This window comes from Phycodurus eques, chromosome 9 (genome assembly GCF_024500275.1).
Source record: "Phycodurus eques isolate BA_2022a chromosome 9, UOR_Pequ_1.1, whole genome shotgun sequence".
Taxonomy (NCBI): Eukaryota; Metazoa; Chordata; class Actinopteri; order Syngnathiformes; family Syngnathidae; genus Phycodurus; species Phycodurus eques.
The window spans coordinates 27,955,539-27,981,837 of record NC_084533.1 but is presented as its reverse complement, the minus strand read 5'-3'; the positions used below and the strand labels follow the sequence as shown (position 1 = coordinate 27,981,837).

At 45.5% G+C, this 26,299-nt stretch overlaps 2 protein-coding genes across 4 annotated transcripts in view; one reads left to right on the top strand and one right to left on the bottom strand.

The window, feature by feature from the left end:
- spock1 (SPARC (osteonectin), cwcv and kazal like domains proteoglycan 1) overlaps positions 1-6,265 on the top strand; it is a 63,767-nt gene extending 57,502 nt beyond the window's left edge. The window contains exons 8-12 of one of the 3 annotated variants that reach the window (XM_061686288.1): positions 510-629; positions 953-1,141; positions 1,797-1,859; positions 3,121-3,258; positions 4,972-6,265. In XM_061686288.1, the coding sequence (XP_061542272.1) occupies positions 510-629; positions 953-1,141; positions 1,797-1,859; positions 3,121-3,258; positions 4,972-5,159 (698 nt within the window). In that variant the 3' untranslated portion in view covers positions 5,160-6,265. Of the gene's footprint in view, positions 1-509; positions 630-919; positions 1,142-1,796; positions 1,860-3,120; positions 3,259-4,971 lie in introns of all 3 variants that reach the window. The other 2 variants (XM_061686287.1, XM_061686289.1) reach the window with 2 other exon arrangements.
- A 4,307-nt stretch (positions 6,266-10,572) lies between these two features.
- On the bottom strand, positions 10,573-24,683 carry bicc2 (bicaudal C homolog 2). The gene is made up of 19 exons (XM_061685924.1): positions 24,437-24,683; positions 21,793-21,839; positions 20,988-21,057; positions 20,760-20,839; positions 20,474-20,635; positions 20,330-20,383; positions 18,897-19,100; positions 18,551-18,802; positions 16,544-16,675; positions 16,229-16,400; positions 15,497-15,630; positions 15,215-15,423; positions 14,701-14,806; positions 14,299-14,338; positions 13,405-13,562; positions 12,465-12,660; positions 12,228-12,391; positions 11,119-11,218; positions 10,573-11,033 (listed from the first exon to the last, which is right to left on the bottom strand). The coding sequence occupies exons 1-19, from the start codon at positions 24,681-24,683 to the stop codon at positions 10,903-10,905; spliced, it is 2,658 nt and encodes an 885-aa protein (XP_061541908.1). The 3' UTR covers positions 10,573-10,902.
- Between the last annotated feature and the right edge of the window lie 1,616 nt (positions 24,684-26,299).

Genomic DNA, 26,299 nt, shown 5'->3' with positions numbered 1-26,299 from the left:
GTAAGCATTAAGCAGGTCAGAGATTTCAAGGTCAAATCATTCTTTTTAATGCCCAAATATACTGTATAGTCAGCACATTCCCAACACCATTTGTCTCTTTTCATTTATTCCATTTTCAGTCATTTTGCCCATTTTCAAATAGTATGCATTAGTGAGTTGTGTACACCTAAGTTTGTCCCTTCACCAATGCCGTAGCCGCCCACCACTCAAGCCCAACTGCAATCTGCAATCATGCATGTAATTGTTCCGTGTCTACTCATTAATAGCTAGCATGCAAGAAGTGTGTTTGAAGGATTATCATTTACCGGAACATCTGCGCTAGTCTGACTAGCATGTCCGACCAGGTCCTTCTTCTGGTCTCTTATTAATTTCACAATTGATTTAGTGCACATCAATACACCAACAACTGACCGCGCACATTGCAATGACGATGCTCAAACGATATATTGTGCGTAATTTGTAAAGTAGGCGTCGTATTCATCTCTGCGCGTGTGTGTATGTTTGTGTAGTGTGCACGGACACACAGCTCCACAGTTTGGCTGCCAGACTCAAGGACTGGTTTGGAGTTCTCCATCTGGATGCCAACAGAGACCTGAAACCCGCTGACAGCTCTGAGTCAGCCGCCGGACGTGAGTACATCAGGCCTCTGGAGTGTGCGAGCGCGTGTGTGCGTGAGCGTGTGTGTGTGTGTGTGCGTGTGTGGCCCGTTTTCTGTGCAGCAACTTTTTGATGCTCATGAGAGATGCTCGTGATGTTGAACAGTGACCCCGCGCTCTTCTCTGTCGTGTCAACACGTCTTAACACACACAATTACACACTCTCGCGTGCTGCTCAAAGACCAAAAATACAAATATCTGGTGCACGACACTCAAACGTCCACTTGAGTCCTGCTTTTTTTTTTTTTTTTTTTTTTTTTAAGACTTTGACACGAGCATCTTGCCCATCTGCAAAGACTCTCTGGGATGGATGTTCAACAAACTGGACGTGAACTTCGACCTGCTGCTCGACGAGTCCGAGCTGAGCGCCATCTACATGGACAAGTACGAGCTGTGCATGAAGCCGCTCTTCAACTCCTGCGACTCCTTCAAGGACGGCAAGCTGTCCAACAATGAGTGGTGCTACTGCTTCCAGAAGCCGGAGGGTGAGCGAATGGAGCCTTGCGATTGAATACCTTTTTGGAAGGAGAATTGTAATTGCAAGTAATAAAAGATATATTTCAAAAAAAAAAACATTTACAGCAGTTTCAAGTCGTTGTACACTAGTCAATTCTCACACAACGATCATACGATTCAACTAGTAAAATGCTCACTCTGCATTTCACTTTACATCAGTGCCGGCTCTCTTGTGATTTTGCCCGGGGAACGGTATTGCACAACCAGCGAAAAATATTTGGCAAACTTCTCTCTCCTATGTCGGAGGCACAAGCGGCATGCAGAAGGAGCAAAGCCATTTGCCTCCCTTGCAAATGGTGGAATCATATTGGCTGCGTAAGCTGTCCAACACTCTTTGTTTAACAATAGCAGCAACAACAAAAGAGAGCCACTGCTACAATCAATTCAAGTGTCAACATTCTCTTCATTAGAGATCTTTGGAGTTGAATGGCTAAAAATAAAACTATTCGCTCACACTCGAAGTTGCACTTTTCTTTTTTTTCGGACGAGGCAGATGATTACATCAAACTAAAATGACACCAAATGCACTCAACACATCCGCAATGGGCACAAGCATTCAATCTGTCTGTCCGACTCAATACTGAAATCGTGCCGACAACAATGAGGACTCTTCTCTGCGTGTAGGATTGCCTTGCCAAGCTGAGAAGAGCAGGATGCAGAATCCCAGTCGAAGGAAGAGCCTCATAGGTCAGTTTGATTGACAGCTGTCGGTGCTCACCGGACACTGTGTTGCATTCTACACACACAAACACCAAAGACGGCAAAATACTGATGGAAGTCGTCGGAAAACGCTGCCATTCAACCTTTACTGTTCCCACTGAAATTCCACGGGTGTTTAAGTGTGAAATGGTAATGCCATGGCCTTGATGCGGTTGCAAATTTGACTTTATACTTTATTTTTCTAAAATACTGTATCTATTTCTCTGAATAAAAGAGCCATAAGAGTGCCATTGTTCGTGCTGTCCCAAGTTTTAAAAGCAGCGTCACGTAGGATGGGTACGCGGTTACGAGGTAAAGCAAACAAAATGTGCTTTTATGCAGTTTCTGGCTTCACCAAAATTATCAGAGCGACAGCTTACTTTTCTGTAACTGCATTTTTGTCTGTCATAGAAGTGTCAGTGCACTTCTATTTCCATCACTTCACGTTGCGCCCGTAGGCCTCTCCCAAATGTTCAACGGTGAAAACCTCAAGCGCGACAAATACAACTTTTAAATACAACGGTCTCGGCCGCTTTTCACCTGTTGGTAGTAGAGCGTGCAGTCTGGTCACGTAAGCACACAATTTAGTGCTCGCTTTTTTAAGATTTAGTAAAAGATCGCTGTCTTAGTAAATCACGCGCGACATGCCCAATAACAGCTTGTGCACGCAATTTAGCAGCCGCTACTTAGCATCTCCGCAAAGAATTTGTGTTCGACCTTAGAGGTTCCACTGTATGTCGCGTCTCTAATGTGGATGTGTAATTTTTCATTTTTGAGGAGTTTGTCACTGTAGGGCAAGCAAATGTCAATGGCGTGACACCGGCATCGCATGAAAACGAGTCCCGTCAGACTGCAATACACTATTGCGCTTCCCATTTTGTTGGGTTTCCTCCTAAATTCTCCTGAGAACAGGTTTCATTTTGTGCCATCTGTCCCAGCTGCACACGTCGCGAACAACGCAGTTTGAAAAATGAGTCTGGCCTACTGTTTGTTTGCTGTGCTTGTGCTTATGTGTGCTTTTTGCGTGCAGCGTGCGCGTTATCGAACCTGACTGCCTGCCTTTTAGCAGGACGTATGCCTGTCGTCCCGCAAGCCTCTCGGCGGTAATTGCTCAGCGATCTCCCTTCCGTGACTAAAAAGAGCTTTGACATCTATCAGCTGCTGTCTTTCTTTCGACTCTCTTTCTCCGAGCGGCCTTCGCCTTGCGTGTCCCTGAATCCGCCCCGTATATTCTGTGGTCCACCTGCAGGGTCCTATGTTCCTCGCTGTACCGAAGAGGGCTACTTTAAATCAACCCAGTGTCACGGCAGCACTGGACAGTGTTGGTGTGTGGACAAGTATGGCAACGAGATCGCCGGCTCCAGAAAGCAAGGCAACCCAAACTGCGGTACGACTACGGCACACAGGCGCCCGCCCACACTTTAGATTCGGTTGTTGTGTCCTACCAATCTGTCTCTCGCAGTAAGCGGTTTCTTCTTCTTTTCCTCTAACTCGGTGCCGTTTCTGATAAGAGGATTCAAAAATGGCCCCGACGTTTCACTTGCATTCTCGAGCGTCAGCAATTGTTTGGGAAAGTGATCATGTTAAACAGATCCGCGGGTCCCGCGTATGTCAGATTGCGTCTGCTTCTGATATTCTGCTCACGGACCGCGGCTTTGGTAAAACGTCAACGCTGTGCAAGTCGAGTAGGCGAATTCGCCACACATTTGCACTTCGCTGAAGTGCAAATGTCAACATTTCAGTCCAGTAAATATGAATAAGCAGGAGAGTACAAACAACTGGCTTGACACCTGCTTTACGGAAAATGTGTTTTCCTGGGCCTATTTTAGAGGATGTCAAGCCCCCCCCCCCCAAAAAAAGTATTTGGTAGTATGTGTTAATGGTGACGTTTTATTGGCCTAGCCCCCTAAAAACCGATATTCAGCCCCCCTAAACAAATATTGGTCCCCACAAAATAATTTAAAAAAGAATATTTGAACATTATGAAGTATTATCAAGTAGAAAAAAAAGTTAACTTGATATTACATTTGTCTTTTTTTTTTTTTTTTATATTGCTGGAGCCTATAAAACAAATATATAGAGATGAAAGACAAATCCAACACTGTGCATCACACCGCTAATTTATAAAATATGATTAAAAAGAATAATAAAGTTAGTATAACATTTCAGTGTGTGATTTCTTACCGTTACATTTGTCTTTTTTTTTTTTTTTTATATTGCTGGAGCCTATAAAACAAATATATAGAGATGAAAGACAAATCCAACACTGTGCATCACACCGCTAATTTATAAAATATGATTAAAAAGAATAATAAAGTTAGTATAACATTTCAGTGTGTGATTTCTTACCGTTACTTCACATAACTTGTGGTGCAGTGCCGTTGCTTTCAGCTCAGTGGCATAAACACAAGTTGATTCAAACGCAGTAATTGCCACAAAGCAGCAGTGCACTAACTGTACACCCAGCCTGTATAAACAAAAAATAAAACTCAAGAAAATCTCTGGAAGTGTAAACTAATGAGTCCCGTTCACACTGGAGGTGCGCAGGATTTAATGTCGAAACAAAAACGTGTTCAACATTAAAATGCGTGTCGAGTACAATGTTGTGTAACAGCTGCAGCTCGGCTGGAGCCAGCAGGTCGACTTAACTCTTTTGGCGGCGTCCTGTTTTGCGTGTGAAAATATGTTGACAGTTCTCAGAGGTTACTGAAACTTACTTACACACTTCTTAAATAGCAAACACGTAATTTCAGGGATGTTATGCTTCATTCCATTTGTCTTGCACACAATAACACAAAACCTGTCGTCGTTGACTTTCAAACCTTCGGGTTTAGGGTTACAAGTCCGTGCCTTTAAGAGGCGGGCCTGCTGGGGGGGTGTGTCCAGGACAGACCAAAGCTACAGAAAGAAGAAACAGTTCTGAAGTCTGAATCTTACATTAGTACCCCTGGCAAGCAGAATCTTATTTTTTGGGGGTGTTTCTCAAGAAATCACTGCTCTGCATTAAATGTAAAGTAGGTGGGTGAAACAGCACCATCTGGTGGAGCACTGCCGATACGTATGAGCGACAGTCAGTTATTGTTTGCCCACTTTGTTTCAGATGAGGACGAGGAGACATCGGGAGATTTCGGCAGCGGCGGAGCAGTCATCCTCCTCGACGACCAAGAGGAGGAAGCCTCACGGGCTCGGCAGAAGAAGAGACGGGGCCGGATCCACCCCCGGGAAATCGCCGAAGACGACGACGACGAGGAAGACGACAAGGATGATGAGATGGGCTACATCTGGTAACTCCGCCCCCTTCGGTTCCGACGCTGTCATCGGCCAACCGGGAAAAGTCCAGCACAGATTTGAAGCCATTCCAGCGTCTCTTCCAGTGGCCGTGACAGCAGTCCATCTTTTAATCGAACTTGCTCCTGTAAACGCCGTCCCACCTCTGTATCCCTCTCGCCGGTGGACCTCATGCTTTCTTCTCCAAATGTTTCTCTTCACACGGAGAGGAAACGGAAAGCCGTTTTACGTTTCAGCAATCCCTAGGCTCAAGCTCGAGCCCCCTTATTTTCTCCTTCCACCTGCAATGTGCAATTATTAACATCTTCAAACATGGACTAACATTTCTATTTTATCTCAGTGGCCTCTCTCTTAGCCCGGTCTGATTGCCCCAAATACAAAAGTAAATGTATTGGATGTAAATATGAACAGAGCAGTCCACATTGTAGATTACTACATTATTCTTTCATTCTGTCCGTGTTCAACAATGTTCCTTGCAAATCCACGCATTCCAAGATGTCTCTCTTCTCTCTCTCTCTCTCTCTCTCTCTCTCTCTCTCTCTCTCTCTCTCTCTCTCTCTCTCTCTCTCTCTGTTATTTCATGGAAGAAAATAAATTATTTAACTGTTGATCTTGAATGTCCAGAAAGACCAGGTAGCAATGAGATTTAATGATGTGTCGTCGTTGTTGTTGCATGTTTCTCATCGTGTTCCTGTAAAAGAGAGATTTACCTGGCTCGGGTCAAGCTCTATGCATCTCAAAACAGAACGTGACGCTGATTTGGCTGCTACAATACTATGTTGCTGTGTTGATGCTGTTTAGTGTCTTTTCGGTTATTCTCCCAATCTCAGGAGGTAGGAGGTTGCATTGCACAGCGATAGAAGTGGATGCAAGCACGAGTGTCCTGACAGCTATTTGTTATATCACCGATTGGTGAACTGGGGCTCGAGAGACGGTGCACGGACGCTAAAGAAGGTGCTGCCCCTGAGCTGGGAGGAACTACGAAGTCGTGGGAGCGACGTAGAGGCTTTGTTCTGCCTCCCGACGCCATGTCAACCAAGTGAACCTTTTCTTTGTTAATTTGACAATTTAAGTAAAGTTGCACTTTGGGTGTCTTTTGAACCTTACCGGTCTGTCTGTGTTTGTGTGTAAAATTCCTCCTTGGCCACTTATGTTTCATCCTCTGGCGGTCATTTCAACAGAGGCAAACGAGGTTAAATTGTCCCGGCGGCACGGCTGCTGGTCATTACGCCGGGGCTGAGGCTGCCTCTCTGCGGCCTGTGAGAGCGTGTGCAATGTGCGTCGCTGGGAGTTCTCCTCTCCGGGCTGAGGAGCCATGAGAGAAGACACGTATTTGATTGACAGCTGAAACTTCCTGGGCCTGTTTTCAGAGCATTCGGCGACACGCCCACAAGCGCCTGCAAGCTGAAAGAAAGAACGTCTCAATTCTTGACCGTTATGAAGCTTGATTTCAGATACTTTACGCTTTTTTTTTTTTTTTAATCCATTCATTTTTGCATCTTACCTGGGACTTTAACTCTGTTGTAGACGAGAGACAGGACAAGCAATTGGAGAATACAGTTGCAATTACAAGTTGAATTTGTTCCGCGAAAAACTTCTAAACACTTCACACTCGCACTCAAATCATCTTTTCCCATTATCCATTCCAGCCTTCCCAAAAGTAATAACAAACCTTTTTTTTTTTTCATCATGTGCTTCAGTGAGAAAAACGCCACTCTATAATATTGTACTTTATCAAAACAAACCAAGTACAATGGGCGTCAATTATCATCGGATTTTCGCCATTCGCTGTCCGCCGTGAACAGCGGACCCCGCTGTTCACGCACATGAACAGCCAGTCGCTGCCTCATGCAACTGGTGCTCCGTCAACCACACACATCGTGCGAAGAGATTAGTGTATACAATATCAGAGAGACGGGAACAAGGTCTACTTTCTTATCCTCTCACTAAAACCAAGCATTGTATGAGGTTATAATTCACCTAGGATGCATTTTATTGGCGTTGGGAGGAGAACGGCAAAGGCCAAAAGAGCATAGAAGCCTCCTTCCTCTGTGTGATCCGGAGAGCTAAATGCGACAGCTGATGCCAGTGTTTTGAAAAATCCCCATTCCACAAGCGGAAGCCAGACTAAAAAAAAAAGTGAATTCCACATCTAAAAGTGATTCCAGGAGATGGGATTGGTCTATTTTTCCTGCCAACGTGTAATTTCAGCTACAAAAGGATGCGTACATCGCACACACCGGGCGGGCGGTTCCACTGTTTCCACTGTTACGTGCTCATTATGTCCCTCTGCTCTCCCATTCACTTCAATCAGTTAGTTAGCCTCAGGGTACTCTTTTCCCCTGTTTCGTCCACTTTTAGTTTTTTCCAAACAGGCTCCCACAGTGGCAGTGGTGCTTCTGGGGATGGGCAGTACCCACCTGTGCCCCCTCAACACTTTGCCTCGCAATGCCACTACTACGCAAAGAAATTCCGGAAATTCTCCCGGTCAAAAAATGGCTCTTAACCAACTTGATGAGTTATAATAGCAGCCCGTCAGACCAGGTGTTAATGTCCACTTGAGTTGATTGCAAGCTTCCGGCTAATGTTAGCTCATATTTATTGTATATTTCGATTTCACACAACACGAAAACATTGTTTTTATTACAATATACAGTCGTGCCTTGAGATAAGAGTTTAATTCGTCCGCGACCATGTTTGTCACTCAAAAACACCCAATGAAATAGAAATGCCATTAATCCCTAATCCCTCGTACCATTAACCTCCCCCTCCCGCCATTTTTTTTTTTTAAATAATGAAAAATATCACTTTATATTTGGCTTTGTAAAAACAGAGTACTAACATAATGAAAGAGAATACAAAGAATGAAAGAGTCATGATTAAATGCTTCAATTCAACTCATCGTGCTGCTGCTTGTGGTGTGCCTGCCTCAAACACCAGGAGGCAGTATAATACAGTCATGTAGACACAAACGAAGAAGAATGGTCATTTTTCTTCTGCTACTATTGTATGTGAATCAGTGAGTAATATTCGTCATTCTTCGTAGGCGATAAAGAATATACGCCTCTGAATTTTGTTAGGAGATTTGCCTCCATGTGTTTGGAAGTTTCGGAAGAAACAGTCTGAAGCTTCTTTTTTGATGATTTGTTCACTATCTGCCGCGTATCAATAAACTTGTACGCCGGGTCACTCTTATCTCAAGGCACCGCTGCAGTTTTAAAGGTCGACTGCAGGGATGTCCAAACTATTTCTACCGAGGGCTTCATACAAAAACAACGACGGACGCGATGTGGCCATTTTGATTCTTTACATTTACTCTGTGTACACGTGATAAAACCAATTTATCCATCCATCCATTTCCCATTTGATTCAATTTCATCCCTTGGCCCTCTTTCAAATGATACAAGTCCCACTGTGGTCCCGATTTAATGGCTAGGTTTGTATTTCCGCTGTTTGCCTGCCGGTCACGTTTCTATGTATTTTAGTTCTTTTTTCTTTTTTTAAATCTACTTTGCTTTGAACTACTGCCTGAAAACGATGCGTCGGAGAACTGCAGTCCAATCACTCTGCGCGAATTGCATTCGTATTCCTTTGTTGTCATGCCACTGAGCATCATAGTGACTAATGACCGGAGATGTCTCTCAAGCAGCTTTCCGCCTCGCCACCAAAATGTCAGAATTCCTTTCACTCACGGTCGTCATCGTGTGGTTTTGTTGTCATGCCGCTTAGAAGTGGCATCTGTCCGTATTTTATGTAGGACACGTTTATGATTCACTTTAATAATGTCAATCCTGAATACATCACGATTATGAGAAAACAATGCATCAAACCGGAACTTGATGTGATATATGATAGCTTCAAACTCATTTGCATGCTTCACATGAAAATGTTTTTTAGAGCGGGGTTGTTATTCGCGAATGCTGAACCGCGCATATGCGGATGTTCACTGTAACTGCAAGTACAGGAGCGGCCGGCCTACAAAAATGACGGCGAGAGCACAGTGGGGGACTCACAAAGGAAGCCAGGACAACATCGAAAGAACTGCAGGCCTCCCTTGCCTCTGTCAAGGTCAGTGTGCATGACTCAACAATAAAGAAGAGACTGGGCAAAAATGAGTTCCAAGGCCAAAACCACTGCTGACTAAAAAGAACATAAACGCACAAAAACAAATACGAAACATGAAGCCCAAGACTGTTGGGGGAATATTCTATGGACTGACAAGACGAAAGTGGACCTTTTTGGAATGGGTGCCCCCTTGGTGGCCAAGGCGCCGCACACCAGGAGCAGCACAACGTCCATTGAATTGAAGAAAAAAAAAAAATATGTGGCTTCAACTGTTTCTTTACATTCTCTCCAATGATCTGAATATGGAATGTTTTTTTTATAAAGTACAATATTAAAAAAAAAAAAAAAAAGAGTATTTTTTCCTAGGGTTAGGGTTAAAAACTGAAAATGTGTTTTGGTTTTTTAGGCAGTCTCGAAGGGATTATTGGCATTTTCCATTTCAATGGGGAAAGATCATTCGAGATGCTCGTGTTTTGAGTCCCGAGCGTGGTCACGGAACAACTTCAACTTGCATCTCGAGGGCACGACTCCACATGCAGAAGAAGCCTTTGTTCAACCGCGCTACGGTTTCTTCCGCTTGGCGCCCGTGCTAGCCGGCTAATCAAAGGCGACCACCGGGGAGCGCAATTGGCTACCTGGCAGAATACAAAGCCGCCAAGCGCCGCAGTGGCCCGCAGACCGCGTTGAGGGTTCGCCACTCTGAAGCCTCCCTACATAATTGGCGCAGACGTGCTAATGAGCGGGGATGATCTCCCCGCTAATCTGTCACGGCCCACCACCTCCACTCGCACACTCTCTCGTGCTCAAGGAGGTCGCGAACCCTGCCGCGCCGGTTTCGGGCCTCATTCGCATCCGAGTGCTAACCGACCCCTCCGTTCTCGATCTGCATATTTGCAAAGTGCTCGCACTGTTTCCATTTAACGCTCCGCCAGCGAGCCAGCTCTCCCATGACAGCATCAAATTGTGGAGGCGCCCCTCGGTAAATGAATTGTGGAGGAAATGACTCGTGGGCTGTTGCAGTGGTGATGAATTCAATTGAAAGTGTCTAATGAGGGAACCAAATTAAAAGGAGCTCCACACCTACAATTGTACTTTAGGCTTATCTTTTCTTTGTGTGTGTGTGTGTGTGTGAATGCGTTTGTTACCACCAGCTCCATCTTCCATCCTGGAAGCTCTTATTCTATTATAATTTCGCATAAAACTTGTTCATGCAACGCAAACATTTTACGAGACAGCGACACTAGCGCCCTCTGGTGGAACTGGCTGGTTTTAAACTTTCGTGCCAGTGCTCAACTTTAATGTAGTAAACATTTACTGTCACAGTACAGTGACAACTTTTTGTGGTAAATATCCATTTACATTTGCATGAAAGTAAGGGTTAATACAGAGATAGCGTGAAAAGTATTGTTTTGCTGAAAGAAAGGCACATAAACTCACATGAAAGCTATCATGAACTTCTGTGTCATGTTTGACTTTTTCGTATAAAAACAGAAGTTTGGAAGAGAAGACCACCTTGTCTTGACTTTGTAGGAAAAGCTTTGGAATTCGGCCGCTGCCGCTGCAAAGCACGAATGACTACAGGCTGTCTTTTTGTTTGTTTCTTCATGAAGGAAGCTGATATGTCTGTTGGAGCTTCAGTTCCACAGTTGAGAAGATGGCAGTGGTTTAGCATTGCCTTTCACCAGCGGTTGCTCAGGGCGGCGACTTCCATGGCCGCAATGCGAGGCAGTCTACCGCTGGCGCCGCCTTCCAGGTAACCGGACTTCACACTGGACGTGTCTGAAGGCCTCCTCTTGCTCTTGTTCAGGTCTGGACAGGAAGATGACGATGTTGTTGTTGTTGTTGTTGTTGTTGTTTGATAAACATGATGACGAATTGATGACGTTGAGATTACCGGAGATAGCCAACAGCATCTTGCGTCTGGCTCCAAACGTGGACACGCCCACTTCCTTCAGATCGTCATCAGACAGAGTGAGGAAAGTCTGGTAGTCAATCTGAAAGAACACCCAGAACTCGGTGGGAATTTAGAGGATTTCAGTTTTGGGTCGTCAGCACCGAAACGCTCTCGTACGCGACTGAAATGCGTATTTCCGTATATTACGACGGCATATTTCGGTGCCGCGTGACAAAGGATTTCAAGAACTCTTTTTGTGGTTTCGACTTTCGTGTTTTGTCAGGTTTCTCATGTTCGCGCCTCGCCTCGCTCGTTTGGTTTTCGTCTGCACCTGTTCTCGTCAGCCCCTCTGCCTCGTGTCACCCAATCGGCGTGCCTTGTCCAGGTGTGCCTCGTTGTCTCGTCAATGTGTTTCCATTTAGCTCTTTTTGTTTCATTTCAATATTCATATTTGTCGGATTTGTTTTTGGGAATAAATCATTTGGTTGCGATTCATCTTGCCCCGCTTCCCTGTACACATTCCTGCAACTGAAATCCTCTCACAGGTCATACTGGAATATGTTCATTTAATATTCAGAAATGCGCTCATATATTTACAATGTGTTGAAAGAGGTACTCCTGAATTTTCCCTGGCGACCCCTTGTATAGAACACACACAACAAAGATAGTCGCTGGCTAACGTTTGTCGGGCCGATAACATTGCATCATCAAAGAGAGCCAGGCTTTTTCAACCCGTCAGATTGGTCAGTAACTTGAAAAATAACACGGCGACATTATTGATCAGCATTTCAGTGATTCCTATGAAAGCGTCTCAGTGGTCTTGCAACATCGCCTTTAAAATTGTTGAAAGCAAAGCAAATTGATTTCACGCTCAAGGCAACTCAATGCGCTTTACGTTTATTTCTGACAAAGAATGCGAGCACAAACTTATTTCAGTAGTCTGTATACCTTTTGTGACACTTTCGTTTGGAGGTTTGAGGTGAGATTTCTCCGATGTAAAAAAAAATATGTGCCTTGACTCAATAAAGGTTATCGGTTTCAAGGATGTAAAAGCGTTTACCGGATGATCACGACGAAGTGGTCAATTCATCTTTTTTTTCTTTCCCTACCTCTTGTTGCTCCAACACGTCAATGTACTTCATCAAGCCCAGTTGGCTGAGGAGCTCTGGCAGCTCGTCCATCATCTGGGGGGAGGGGCTACGCTGACTGCAGGTCGACGCCCTCCTTGATGAGCACACGTCGTCAAAGTAGTTGCGACCCGGGAAGCCCTCCGCTAGAAACATACGACCCGTCTTTGTCGTACGACTAAAGAAAAGTCACAATACAAACTAGTGACGAGGACTTACGGGCTTTGTCACTTCTGTTTCTGTGAGCCGCAAACGTGGGGAAGCGGGAGGAGGGTGAGAAGGACGTCGGCGGTGGGGAGGACGGCGAGGAGGAGGAGGAGGAGGAAGACGATGAGGCGGGCTGGGATCCGCGTCTGTCCCTCCAGTTGTCCGAATTGCTCCCATTCGACGCCGTCCCGCTCTGGTTGGCCCACGACTGCGAGGAGACACGTCATCTCATCATCCGCCGCTCGGGATTTGAGTGAGGTGAGAGTTCTACAATGGGAACTGTGCGCCTTGGTTTGGGAGCACACTTCTACGAGAGCTTTTCAAGCCCTTCTACTTGTTCTTTTATGCCGGGCAGTTGAGACGGACGGATTTCTCGTAAGCTTTGCTGTGATTGGAGGGCTCATCTTCTCCATTCAAATATCGAAAGCAGCTTTGCCGTCGGCGACATCTCGGCGGCCTCGCGTTTGGATCGTTCGATGTGGCCTCTTACTATCATCGTCAAGCGGACTTGAACGAGTGTGGGATCCTACGGGGAGCCCGGGTACGACTGTTTGAACAGCAACGAGCAACCGCTGGCTCTCGGCCCCTCACAGACTACACGATTTCCACGTTGTACGCACAGCCAGCACCGCTTTAGAGTAAAAGGCAAAATAGCTTCCATTAAACTCCGTCGAGTCGGCGAATACTTCCGTTTGAGGTTTTTTTTTGTTTTTTTTAAACGAGGCGGAAGCGCTCAGTTAAGCAGGACGGTGTGACCGTCCGCGGCTGACCAAAGCGGCATCCGAGCATCCAAACAGTCCTTTTGTCACCACGCGGCGAGGGAGCAAATTGTTCGAGAGACACCGCAACAGAAAACGTCTCGAGGGAGCGTCAAAAAGAGTCATGAGCGTCGTTTGTCGAAAGATGCGCGGAAGCCGCCTGTGTCGAGCCTGCTTCATTGCTGGCTTTGTACCTGGCTGCTGCTGGAGCTTAAGTAGGGCTTGTAACTGCGACGGCTGACGTTCCGTAGCTCCTTCACGGCCTCCGCCGGCATGGACTTGGAAAAGCCGAGACCGCTCCAAGTGTCTGTGGGAGTGCGGACTTCAGTCACCACTGGCTTTCTCTGCATCGCTGAACGGAGACGTCACAGGAATAACTGATATGCAGTGTCGTCGCCCAAGTGCAATTCTGGGGGGGGGGGGGGGGGTTTTTTAGGTAATATTTGGTGTCAAAACTTAAGTTCGAGAACCCGTAGTGTAGTACACTTGAGTAAAAGTATCTACTGTACTTAAATAACAAAGTAATGGATATTAAATGTACTTCGGAATTGGATGTAAAAGTATTCATATCAATGAATAGTAATAATACGAATAAATACACTTTGTCAGAATCAGAATCATTTGATTGACATTGTCAGTGAAAGGTGCATTCACAACCAGGAATCTTTCTTTTATTTTGCAGTCAAGTGAAACGAAATGGTTAGGGGAAAAAAATTTGTGAAGTCAAATTCCATTTTCTTTTGGAAACTTCGTGGAGTGTCCATGTACAAATATATGTATGTGTATATATATATATATATATATATATAGCTGTTTCTATTTTTCAGCTACAGTATAGTAGCTTCAGCTATTTCGGGAAGACTTTTTTTTCCCTTTTTTCGTTGGATGTGTACAAGTCTCCAAACATGTCTACCTGACTGATTCATAATTTGGTGAAGAGGTTTGCCTTACAGTGGATCCGCGGTACACAGCGGGCGCCGATCGACGGATATAAGGTGGGCTTTGCTCTTGACGCTGCGATATTTGCTTTTGCGCCAGAAGCCACAGGATGAGACAAGAAGAGGAATGAAACATTTAGAGGCACTAACCTCTGGTCGCCAGCAATTTCTTCTTCTCGTAGTCATAAACCTACAGAGCACAAACAAGAAATAAAATGGGTAAATAATGCATGAAACGAAATCCCATTTCCTCCCCTCTGAGTGCAGGCAGGTTGCACTTCATTTACGGCATGTACCAATAGTTAGACAGCAATTCCTGGAAGGAGTACGATGGCGAGCCTGTTCCTACTTTTGTGTAACTCTGGAGTGTGGAAATAGGACCATTAAGATCTCGAACAGATCCCCCGAAAATCAGTCAGAAAGCAGCGTCGTTAAAACAGCAAATGGTGAACCACGTCTTCCGTGTATAGTGTTCCTTTATATAGGTCGGATGCAATGTGTGTACTCAAGTGTAAATTTGCACAGCTGTCAAGACCGATGTTGTTTTCGTACCTCGGATTCAGAGAGTTCTGCGCGAACATCCTGCGGCAGCATCACGTCTCTCCTCAGGCTGTTCCTGCGCTCCATCCGCCCTCGTTCCGTTTCTGCATTCAGCATCCTTGTGCATTCGGGAGATAACGCACAAACGTTCACTCGGGTGGCGCCGTAGAACAATTCAAACAGACCCCACACAAGAGAACCACGTACTATGTCGAGGAAAATTGCTACCCCGGCAATTATGGGATGCCGCCCTTTCTGTAAAACGTTTTCAACATCATTTATAAAAAAGGCAAATCGGCGTGGAGAGAATTGATTCCAGGTACTCGGGGTCCCTCCCAGATTCCCCCAAATATTTTTGGGGATTCTTACATACGCCCTATAAGACCATCCAGGGTGTACGTCAACTGGGCTCCGGCTGACCTGCGACCCTGATGAGGTCAAGCAATGTACGGATGGATCCATGAAATGCCAACACGCTAACGATTGTAAAGATGCGGGCTTTTGACCGCGTCGTCTCGACACTCACCGGCTCGTAAACGCCTGCCCTGTGGAGTGCCGTCTGGCCCGGTTGAAAACTTTGCTCGTCTCCGGACCCTGCAGGCTCCCCCTCCGACCCGTCGGCGTCACTCTGGGCCCGCTGGGGAAGTTCATTGCGTCCTCCAGTGATGTCATTATCACCGTAGCCTTACAATTGTCATCATCCGATTGGCCCGACTGGTCGTCATTTTCTAGGATCTGCGGTCAATAAGAAGTACATTTTTGTATGCGTATGTGTGATTTTCTTCTGGCACTGAAAGTTATTCAACACCTTCTCCAGTGGACGGCTGTCTGTTCCCTTCAGTCCCGCCCTCCCTTCGTCATTGGGGGCGGGCAGCCCGGGCGGAGGTGACGGACGAGCCTTCGGCCCACTGAGAAGCTCTGGAATAGGAGCGGGTACGGGGCCTGTTTATCATAAGGGAACGCGGTTATTTGATGGGGAATGAATGCAAAACAGCTTCTGGGCTTTTGCGGCTGAAAATCATTTATCTCGACTCTACCGGAGGTGACAAAGTTGCTCTAGTTTACGCTCACTGTGCCAGCTACAGTACGACAGTGTCTGCAGAAAGGGCACTGCCCCATTCGAAATGCATTCGGAATGGGGCGGATCAAGGACGACTTTCTTTGCCGGCAATAATATAATATAATATAATATAATTGCGACGGCGAGACTTTTGAAGTTCAACGAAGAAAATGAGGACTTTCCAGGAAGTAGCGGGGATGGTTGTGTTTCATTTTGGAAGATGAAAGGTTTTGAAGTTGACCTCAAATGGAATCAGAATGAAAAAGTACATTTTCGACTAAGATCTATATTTTTTTTCTCTTCCTCTTTTGCCGAATGGTGCGCGTTTAAAATACTTGCTCATTATCATCGAATAGTTTCAAATACGAACGTTCCTGAGTGAGCCCGAGATTTGAAAACAAGATGTTGCCAAAATGGAAGCATTTAGGAAACATCTTGAAAATTGTCTTCGAACACACCTTCCAACGTGCGCAAGCTCACCGTGTTCAGAGAGCCGCAGCTGCTGCAGCAGCATGTTGAGCCAATAGCTGGTCAACTCGTTGCCCGTCAGAATGGGGTCAGGGGTCACCTTGGGGTCATCCAAGCCCAGCAACCGACGACGGGCTTCGTAAAGACACTGGATATTCCTCTCCAGACCTTTCACCACCGCTGACTGCAATGAATACAGATTTCAATCAATCCTGCGATATTCAAGGGGAAAAATGAATCAAATAACGCACGTACCGAAGTGGAATCAAAGGAAAGCAAAAACAGCATTTTTGTTGATGATTGTGGGAGATGCAAAGACTGTGCTACCTTGTTGGTCTGCTTCACTTTGGGCTTGACGCTAATGAAGACGCCAAGGTTTTGCATCATCTGAGCCAGCGCGCAGGGATCTGCCTCCGCCTCTTCCCGCATGTCAAACATCAAGCACACCGGCAGACAGTCCTATATGTGCACGCGCACACACACGCACAAAGCAAAACAAAAATCATGCAAACTTGGTGAGAAATTGGTCAGACTCACCATCAGACACAGCGCTTTGCGGCGGTTACTTATACTGTACAAATTATAATACACCCGCATTATAATCATAGTGCAGTGTATTCAAGTGTTGCTATGCATATGTTTGATATACAATTATAATTATAATACAATTAACACTTCCCCTTTGCCCTTTTGCGGGATATAAATGCTGAGCCTCTCAGTTTGAACTTTTGCGTCTTCCACTTTGGGCTATTGTGATTGGTAGCAGCAAGGTCGGAACAGACAACTAGAAAGTGTGACACAGAGACACGCGTCGACATTTATTGTTGAAAATGTTTCGGAGCTATGTACGACTTTTCATAATATTCATAAGGCGCTTATGATGTCCTTTTCGTCTATTTGTGAAACCTTTATCAGGGTAGGCTAACCCTTATCGTAAAGTGGTACAACGTGAGTGTCATAGTTTTTAGAATTTTTGTATTAGACCTAATTGCACTGTAGTTGTTGAAGCAAGTGAGTGTAATTTGCTGAGGACTAAATGATGTAACTTTGAGGCGTGACAAAGGAAAGCGACCGTGGCAGTCATGACTCAGTGCCAACTGGCAAAATGTCTGCACTTGATCTCGCCACTATTCTGCTATTCTGGTCTTCACCTCTGTCACTCTGTGCTTTTTCTGGCTTTTGTGTATGCTTGTGTCGCCCTTTTGTCACACTCTCAAGCATCTGCAGGAGGCAAAAACTTTGGCCAAAGAATACAGTGAATGTGACTTTCGGGTTAATGACTCTTTACACGAGTGAAGAGCAAAAATTTGCCAGTAATCGACGCTCACTCAAAATGTTTTGTCCCGTAATTTCTCGTGTATAATGCGCATTTCCCCCCCCCCCAAAAAAATGTCAAAAATCACTGGTGCGAATTATACATAGGTATGGGGGGGGGGGAGAAAACGGAAAAAAACCTGTCCATTGTATAAATGTATGCCGCCAACTAGAGGTTATGAAAAAGCGGTACACGTTCATTTCAATATTCCACCGCCACCTAGAGGTTATGAGAAAGGTGTACACTTTCATTTTAATATGCCAGCGGTACGTATGACTGCATCATATGTACAGTTGTGCTCATAAGTTTACATACCTTGGCAGAATTTGCGAAATATTGTTGTTGTTTTTTTTAACACGACTGATGACTGAACAGCAACCGTCATTCATTTCTTTACGGTTATGTAATGTTTGATGATAATGCTTTTCTGAAATGTTTGACAGTTTCATTTGAATCCCATGATTAACATCCTTCATGTTTTCTTTTAAGAATTGTACCCATCTTACAAAGTCTCCCCAGGTAATCAAACATATGAGCACAATTGTGTGTTTTCTCATTTGCGAAATAAAAGTAGGGCTGTGAATTTCAAAAGAAGAGCAAGTAAATAAAAAGAAAGTATAACGTGTTCAAATGAAGTGCTTAACTTCAGAATAGTTTTGTTTTTTTTTTAATTTAAAAAATACATAAAATACCTAATGTTTTGATCATATGTGTAGAAGCAAAATCATGAATTGTAAAAATGCATTTTACATCGGTAGAAGGGTTTTCCAGAATTTTGAGGTCCACTTCGGGGGTGCGTATCATGAGTGCGCATTGTACACGAGAAATTGCGGTAATTGCCTATCGATGGCGCAAGATGGCGGCATTTCACTTTTTACTATTATACAAGGAAGGGCCTCACTTTAACCTTGTCACTAGATGCCACAAGATGGCACCAAAACTGTACTTTTCTGTTAGACAGTGCTTTGGCCTGAACGCAAAAACAGTGACTTCTTTCCAGAGAGCCACAGAAAACCTACCATGAGCTGCTGCCGGGCCAGGCACACTCCGTCGGGGCTTCCCTGGATGACCAGTGAGGGGAGGCTTTGGGGTGCGCTGAGGTCGGGTAGGATGATCTGGGTCTGCGTGTGGTGCATAACGCTCAGGAAGTGAGCTCCGTTCTGCCCCAACAAGAAGAGATGCTGCTGCGAGGTGACATCCAGCTGGCTGCTCACGACGCTCCCTGTCACCTCCGAACCCAGGAGCAGCTCCATCAGGACGCAGGTCGCCTTCTGCCGGGTAATACGTGGGAACACGTTGTCGTGGTTACGGCTCGTCGTCGCGGTTACTAGCCGACGGTAGCGCGGGCGCACGCCTCGGTCTGACCTTGACCGCCGAGGCGTTGCCCTGCAGGCCCCACACGGTGCAGCAGCTCCCGAAGAAGGCGGGCTGCGGCGGCAGCGCTCTGAAGCTCACGCTGACCCCAAACGTCTGCACCACCTGTTGGATGAGAGGCGAGCCAGCGTCTGGCAGGGCCTGAGGGGCCAAGCTGACCGGCAGGTCGAACGTCAAAGTCAGCGGCTGCAGATCCTAGCGGGTGAAATCAAAAGACAAATGGACGGAGAAGAAAGGGATGACAAGACGCATGAACCCTTTTGACGAATTCAGTGGCGCCTTGAGATACAAGTGACCCGACTTTCAAGTTTTCGACCAATATCTTTCTTTGACATGCAAGTGAAAATTTGGCAGCAGTTACTAGTGAAGAATTCTTCAAAAAAAAGAACAAAAGCTGTTTCACGTCACTAGTAGTTGAAGTGAACTGTCAAACTAAACATGACACAAAAAGAATTTGATGGTTACAGAAAACAACCGCAAATCTTTGCCTTTAAGTCCACTAGTTTCAGGCTAAAACATTGGGGGAAATGCCATAGACGGGCTAACGAATAGCATCTACGTGGCGGTGTAATAGCACTTCAAGCAATGGATATTTGAAAACAAACGGTGCGCAACGCAAGTAGACGGACAGTATAACAATACCTCACACGTGTACATTTTTACTGCAGTTACCTCGTAATTACAGTCATTGCGAAAGTCTTCTTTTGTGTCTGCATGCCAATATTGGCCAATATACGAGCAAGTCGCACACACCGAAAGGAGCAGCAATAATTATGATGCACAAACTGATTCTTTACATTCTGTTTAGTCACAGAATGTTATTAATACAATGTTAGTACAATATTAGCATTGTCGGGTAGTAACTACTTACATGTAACCAGATTACATAATTGAATTACGAAAGTGAAGTAACTGTAATTGCATTACTGAGAGAAAATGTGTACATTTCCATCATTACAATTTTAGTTACACTTGTAAAAATAGCTCAGATCATTTTTTTCCCCCCCCCCGTGTCACTTCCTCCTTCTAAAGCCGACACTTGTAAGCGGCTCTCTCCGGTCGTGCGCCATTCTGCCGTCGTCTCAAACATGACATGTTTTTCCAAATTCCCCCGTCGCCCCCGCGGAGCCTGGGATCTGGGTTCTGTTTGAGGTTTCTTCCTGAGAGGGAGTTTTTCCTCGCCCTCGCTAAGTGCCCGCTTATGTGGGCTTCGGTGGGATTTATTATACACATACACTATATTATACATGAGGAGTGAGGTTCTTGACCTGCCCAATGTGTAAAGTGCCTTGAGATCAGAGACATAAGGACATCAAAAAAATAATAAGAAAAAGAAAAAGAAACACAGTCAATGAGCAAAAGATTGTATCAGTGAGACGCTTTGAAATCGGAACGCGCAAGCCGCCACGGAATAGGCCACTCACTCTTATCCTCCTCCTGGCCTCCTCCGCTCCCTCGATGGGTCCGGCAATCGACACCTGGCGAGAGTAACAAGGAAGACAATGTTTTGTAGTTGTTTCCTTTTATCAGGGTTATTCCCCCTGAATTGCTCCCGTTAAATTGGTTACCTGGTTGCTTTTCTCTCCGGCAACATTGTGGCGGTTGGAGTCTGGGAAATGGATATGACAGGACGTGACTTCCATCACCTTCTTGATGTTTCCGCCGCCTTTGCCGATCACGTGGGAGTGCTCCGTGTAGGCCACGTCCATTTTCAGCGTCACCTTGTTTACCTGCGGTATTTCAACGCAGGTAAACAAGACTTTATTCCACACTGAAACCGGAGTGTAAGTAATTGTGTCCACACCATTATGTATGATATTGCGGTTGGAGTTTGAAGTGATGCTGAAGCCTCACCCTGGTTTCTAGAACTTCGAGAATCTTCTTTTTAGCTTCCAAAACATTTTCTTTCTTCCCTTCCACCTTTACATGCGGATCTGGAAGAAGCGAGAAGTAATAGCTCAAAGATTGCGCAATCTGCTGTAGGGTTCAGTCGCAAATAGACGGACGCCAAAAAGCGATGGGTGACCCCCAAAAAAGAAGCTAATTGTGGTGCGTGACTGAGTGACTCCAAGAATGTGCCACCTTTCTTTGACTTGGCGCCAATCTTCAACTTGGAAGGCCATTTCACCTGAGTGTGAGTTTCTTTCATCACCTGTGAAGGCCAAAAAAAAACAATGGAGGAGAGTGAGAGAGAGCTGCGAAGAGGGACGAAGACATCGGGCAATATATTCTGCCACGGCAACGTATGCGGCACGTACACCTTCCAAGAATACAAAGGCTCCATTTGCATTTCAAAGACTGTCATCATTCATAGGTATTATATAGATCGGAGCATTTTGCGCCCATTCTACTGGTCCTGCCACCCGGTCTATAAATCACTGAATGGCATGAAAGAAATGCTAATGGCTTCTAAAACCCAGGAGGGCGCTGAGATCTGCAGACTCAGATCAGATAGTGGAGCACCGAGTCCAAGGCAAACATGGTGAGGCAGCATTTCGGTGTTATGCTGCACACAAATGGAATAGTTTGACAAAAGAAGTCAAGTCAGCCCCGAGCGTGAATTTTTTTCAGTCCAGGATAAAGTCTTCTGTTTTTAAAGCCATCTTTTCAAAATATTTTTCTTGCAATGTTCGTTCTTTGAGTAATTTAAGCAAGCTGCCTTTTATCTTATGTACTTTTTTTTTTTTTAAATACCTTTTGCTCTTTTTGTTTTAAATGCTTTAATCACGTGAAGCACCTTGTGTGTGAAATGCGCTATATAAAGCCGCCTTTGTGTCAGCCGTAAGCACTTAATAAACGTTATGCACCGATTTTAGTGTCATCTACCGAGCAGAAATCTTTCAGTTGTGTCGTCTTTTTAAATCTATAAAATGATTGTTTGACTTACTGTCTCAAAAAACTCCTCGCCTGTCATAGCATCTCCATTGTTTGGAGCTGAAACAAACACAGTTAAAACAAACACAAATCAAATGAAATCAAGCTTAAAATCACTGAATCACTGGCGTCCACCGCAATATACCATTGTGAGGAAATGTATTATTTTCGAAAATATAATTGTTGTATGTGCAGCGATTCCCGTTGTATAATGAAAGAGGTGATCATCGGAATCACTGGCACATCTACGCTGTCTTTTAGGAACATCATTTTCGCCATTAACATTATCCTATACATAAAAACTATAAGTAATGTGTACATGTTTGTCATCCTTTTACATTTATTTCATACATTTCATGCATATACTGTATCATCCATCCATTTTCTATATCACTTATCTTGTTGAGTGTCAATTGGAGTCCGTCCCAGCTGACTTTGGGCGAAATGCAGACGACACCCCGGAATGGTTGGGACTCACTAGCCAATCGCAGGGCACATATTCTAGACAACCAATCACACTCGCGTTCATACGGTCATTAAGTAGGAACTGAACCCAGGCTGCATGCATGGAAGTCAGGCGAATGACCCACTACACCATCAGTGAACTCAATAAAGTTTATGCATCAAAAACAGAAACTGCATTTCCATGTCATCTGAAAATTGAAACCAACTTTTGACAGCGCTTTGGGGAATCTCGAAAGAAATGTTTCTCCTTTTTTTCGGTCATTTCGAATGAACTTTGCCAGACTCCCAACTCCAAGCGTTTGTGTGATCAGCATTAAACAATGCCGACAGCTTTCAAACGTTGACGCGAGCTTAGCAACCGGTACAAAAGGAACGAGAAATTGCTTGGAACATAAACAATTTTTAAAGGCCATGGCTCCACGGTGACATTTACAGGGTTGCAGGGCAGCGCTCGGACCGCCTACCGCCCCCCACCCCCTCATCGCTATGGGTAACACTGGCTCGAGCTGAGGAATGGGGAGAGAATAGCAAAGGGCGGCGAGAGAAGGCGGCATAGACGGGGGGCGGCCACAAATTAGCCAAGAAACGGCTAGTGACGTCAACGGCATTGAGTGATGCAAAGTTGGGCCCAAAAATTAGACCACAGCTCGTGAACTGAGGAGAATCGGCGAGGAAAATTCACACTCAAGCTCCTCGCAGTCAAAGAGAGTACGATCTGACTATTTACAGCCTAATTGAGGCTGCTCGAACGCCATAAAGAGATATCACAGCAGAATCCGTTCAAAACTGTGCCAACAAAGAAACATTACAACCTGTACTTAAGTAGAGGTACAGATACTTGGGTTAAAACAATGATCAAATCTGCTGATTCAACTCCAGGTCTCAAGTAAAACATTCAAAACTACAGACTGAATTGTACTGCTCGTGTCATTTATATACAATGCCCATTTTGATAACTTGGAGCCGGGAAAAAAAACTAAAATAGTTCCTGACAAAGTAATGAAAATCAAAAGTACAGATATCTGTTTTCAAATGCAGGGAGTAAAAGTAAAAAGCAAATACAGCTACGGAAGTCCCTACACCGGGAAAATCGACTTATTTGTACTCGGCTACTTCCCGCCGGCGCGGATATGTGCAGCGGCGACACGGCGAGTCGCCGCAGTGACATCGGAGGCATTCGTCATAAAGCTGCCAGGCCGGCTGAGATAACTAACGGCGGCAGTCGCCTCCTCGTGCCAGACAGGCTTGATAATAGCAATAAGACTTGCGACGGCATCCGCTTTGGGATGTCATTAAACATTGGTTTACTACTTGGATGGCGGCAACGAGCTGGAGGCCGTGATTTAGCTTGGCTGCCCACAATACAAATAGAAATAAATCCCCTTCTATTAACCATCAGGCAGGCCTTGTTCGATTGTAATACACTTTCACCAGATGAATATATCTATTTTTTTTTGCCCTTCAAATTGCATTTTTTTTTTTGCACAATTGCAGGTCGTGGAGCAACCTACATACAGTACATATATATATCTCTCTCTCTCTCTATATATATATATATATATATATATATATATATATATACATATATATATAAAGGCACGAATCCCAGCACCCCTAAAATTTGAGACATCCAAAAAATGAAAAACATTTCAAATTCAACTGTATGTCAGGCTAGAAAAGTGTAAAACCTCTGAGCACGCTACCTGCACAGAGAAATACGCTGCGCTTTGATGATATGGCTTAAAGCAGAAGATGTGCAACACTTCTTCACTTCAACTACTCAATACCAGCGCACTATTATCATTACCAGTCCTCATTTTCACTGCATGTTGCTACGTCGGAGTTAGGTGACATTTGTTTCTGGCTCGGAAATTGCTCAGGTGGTCAGAAACAGCGCTACTGCTCTCTGTTTCAACTGGCATGAGAGACGTTCGTTTTTCTTTGATGTACATGCGATAATATGAGTGCCCAGGTGCTCCCGAATACTAAAATGTAGCAAACAGTGAAATGCAGGAGCTCAGCACCCCTAAACCTCTGAGCCTAGAACGGCCCCTGCTCAAGGCCCCACTCGCGCGTCTCTATATTTCAAGAGACGACGTTACAAATCACATTTCATGACATCTGCTTCACCTCAGCTAAAAAGTGACGTACGTGGACACAAATGCTCAAGTGCGCCGCGCATGTTGGCTCACCGTACAACATGGTCTCCAACTTCTTCCTGTTGATCCTGAACCTGTCCTCCACCCACTCCGGATCCACACTCTGACCTCCGGCTTTCTGCTGCCCCGGCGCCGTTTCTTCCTCCTCTTCCTCATCCTCTCTGTCACAGCGGGCCTCGCCGGGCTCGGGCTTGGCGTCCGAGTCGGGTTCCACGCTCGTTTCCGGGTCGGGCTCCGGCGGCGCGGGGGAGCTCCCCTCGGGGCTGGTGCCGTTGGCCATAGCAGGACTGAAGCCCTCGTCTGTGCGTGTGCGTGACCAAGGAGACGGGAGGAACTGGGCGAAAGAAAAAGGGGGAGCTAGGGACACCCCTCTCGAGTCCCCCACCCCCTTAGTTCACAAATCGAACCTCTCCCTCTCTCCGAGCAGCGGGAGGCCCAACAATGCACTGACTGGGACGCGTAATCACAGGTCACATCTTCTCTAGCCGAGGGGCTCCAAACACGCAGCACGGCAATCGAATAAATCCTCAGTAATCTCGATGTCGGTGTTCCACGGGTCCTCGACTGTGATCCAATCCCGTGTGTGTGCGCATCTCGCACAAACGCGCACACATCGAAAGCGTCCGCGCCACAGGGCTCACAGTTAAGAAAATAATCACGGCTTCCTGGTCCCGAGGGGTTCTGCCACATCTGCCGTTTCTCCCTTCGCACCGACTGGAATGTATGAAGTTGCAGTGGATTTTCATCTCACTTCTTACTGCGCATAATGCAGAATGCACAAAACATGTATCGGCCCTCCACCCATGTTACCGAAATCATTTTTAAGATTTCTTTAATGGTTAGTTCACCAGCATGTAGAAGAATTTGCAAATTCGCATTTCTTAAATCAGAGGCCACCATTATTTCCTTACTTTCACGAACATAAACATTTGTTTTAGCGCTTGAATGTTATGCTTGATTAATTTCGGACGTCTCAAAGAAGCCCAGTGAGGTGACTTCAATATCGGTCGATGAAGTTGAAAGGAGACACATAAACACTTTGTTGTTGTTTTGTTGTTGTGTTTTTTTTCCAATTGGAACCAGTTCCCGAGTGTCTTGTCAACTGGTGGGTCGCTGAGGCATTGCTCCCAAAGGTAAATCCTATTGGATGCCCCTTCAAGACGTCTCAGGGCCTCCGGTTGACGCCAAACGCTCAGGGCCTCCGGCGAGACGCCAAACGCCCACCTTGCTGATGCGGCCTTCCGTTGGCGCTCCGTGCCCTGCTTAGTGCAGTGCGAAAAGGCCTTCAGACTTCATGCCATACTCTTCGTCAGCATATTTCAGAACACTGATGATTACGTTGATGAATAGAGGCCGGCGAGTTATCGACTTCCGTGAAGTGGAGGTGACTTCAAAGTTATCAATACTCACAAACTACTTAGGAGTCACTGATGGTGTAGTGGTACACTCGCCTGACTTTGGTGCAGGCAGCGTGGGTTCAGTTCCCACTCAGTGACGGTGTGAATGTGAGTGCGAATGGTTGTCCGTGTCTATATGTGCCCTGCGACTGACTGGTGACCAGTTCGGGGTGTAGTCCGCCTTTCGCCCGAAGCCAGCTGGGATAGGCTCCAGCGTCCCGTGACCCTAACTGGGATAAGGGGTGTTGAAATGGATGGATGGATGGACAACCTACTTATAGTTTATGCTAAAGGTGAAAGAACTACTTTCCAGCTCATCAAAGAAGTTTGATGTATCGGGAATCTTAATTTGTCACCACAGCGGCAAGGATTTTTTTTGGGGGGGGGGCTTCAACAAGCGAGTTAGGTGAAAGACTCGATGACGGTGTCTCACCATGGCAACCAGTCAAGAAGCCAGCTATTCAAAGTTTACCCTGAACGACGGACACGGTCAGCTCAG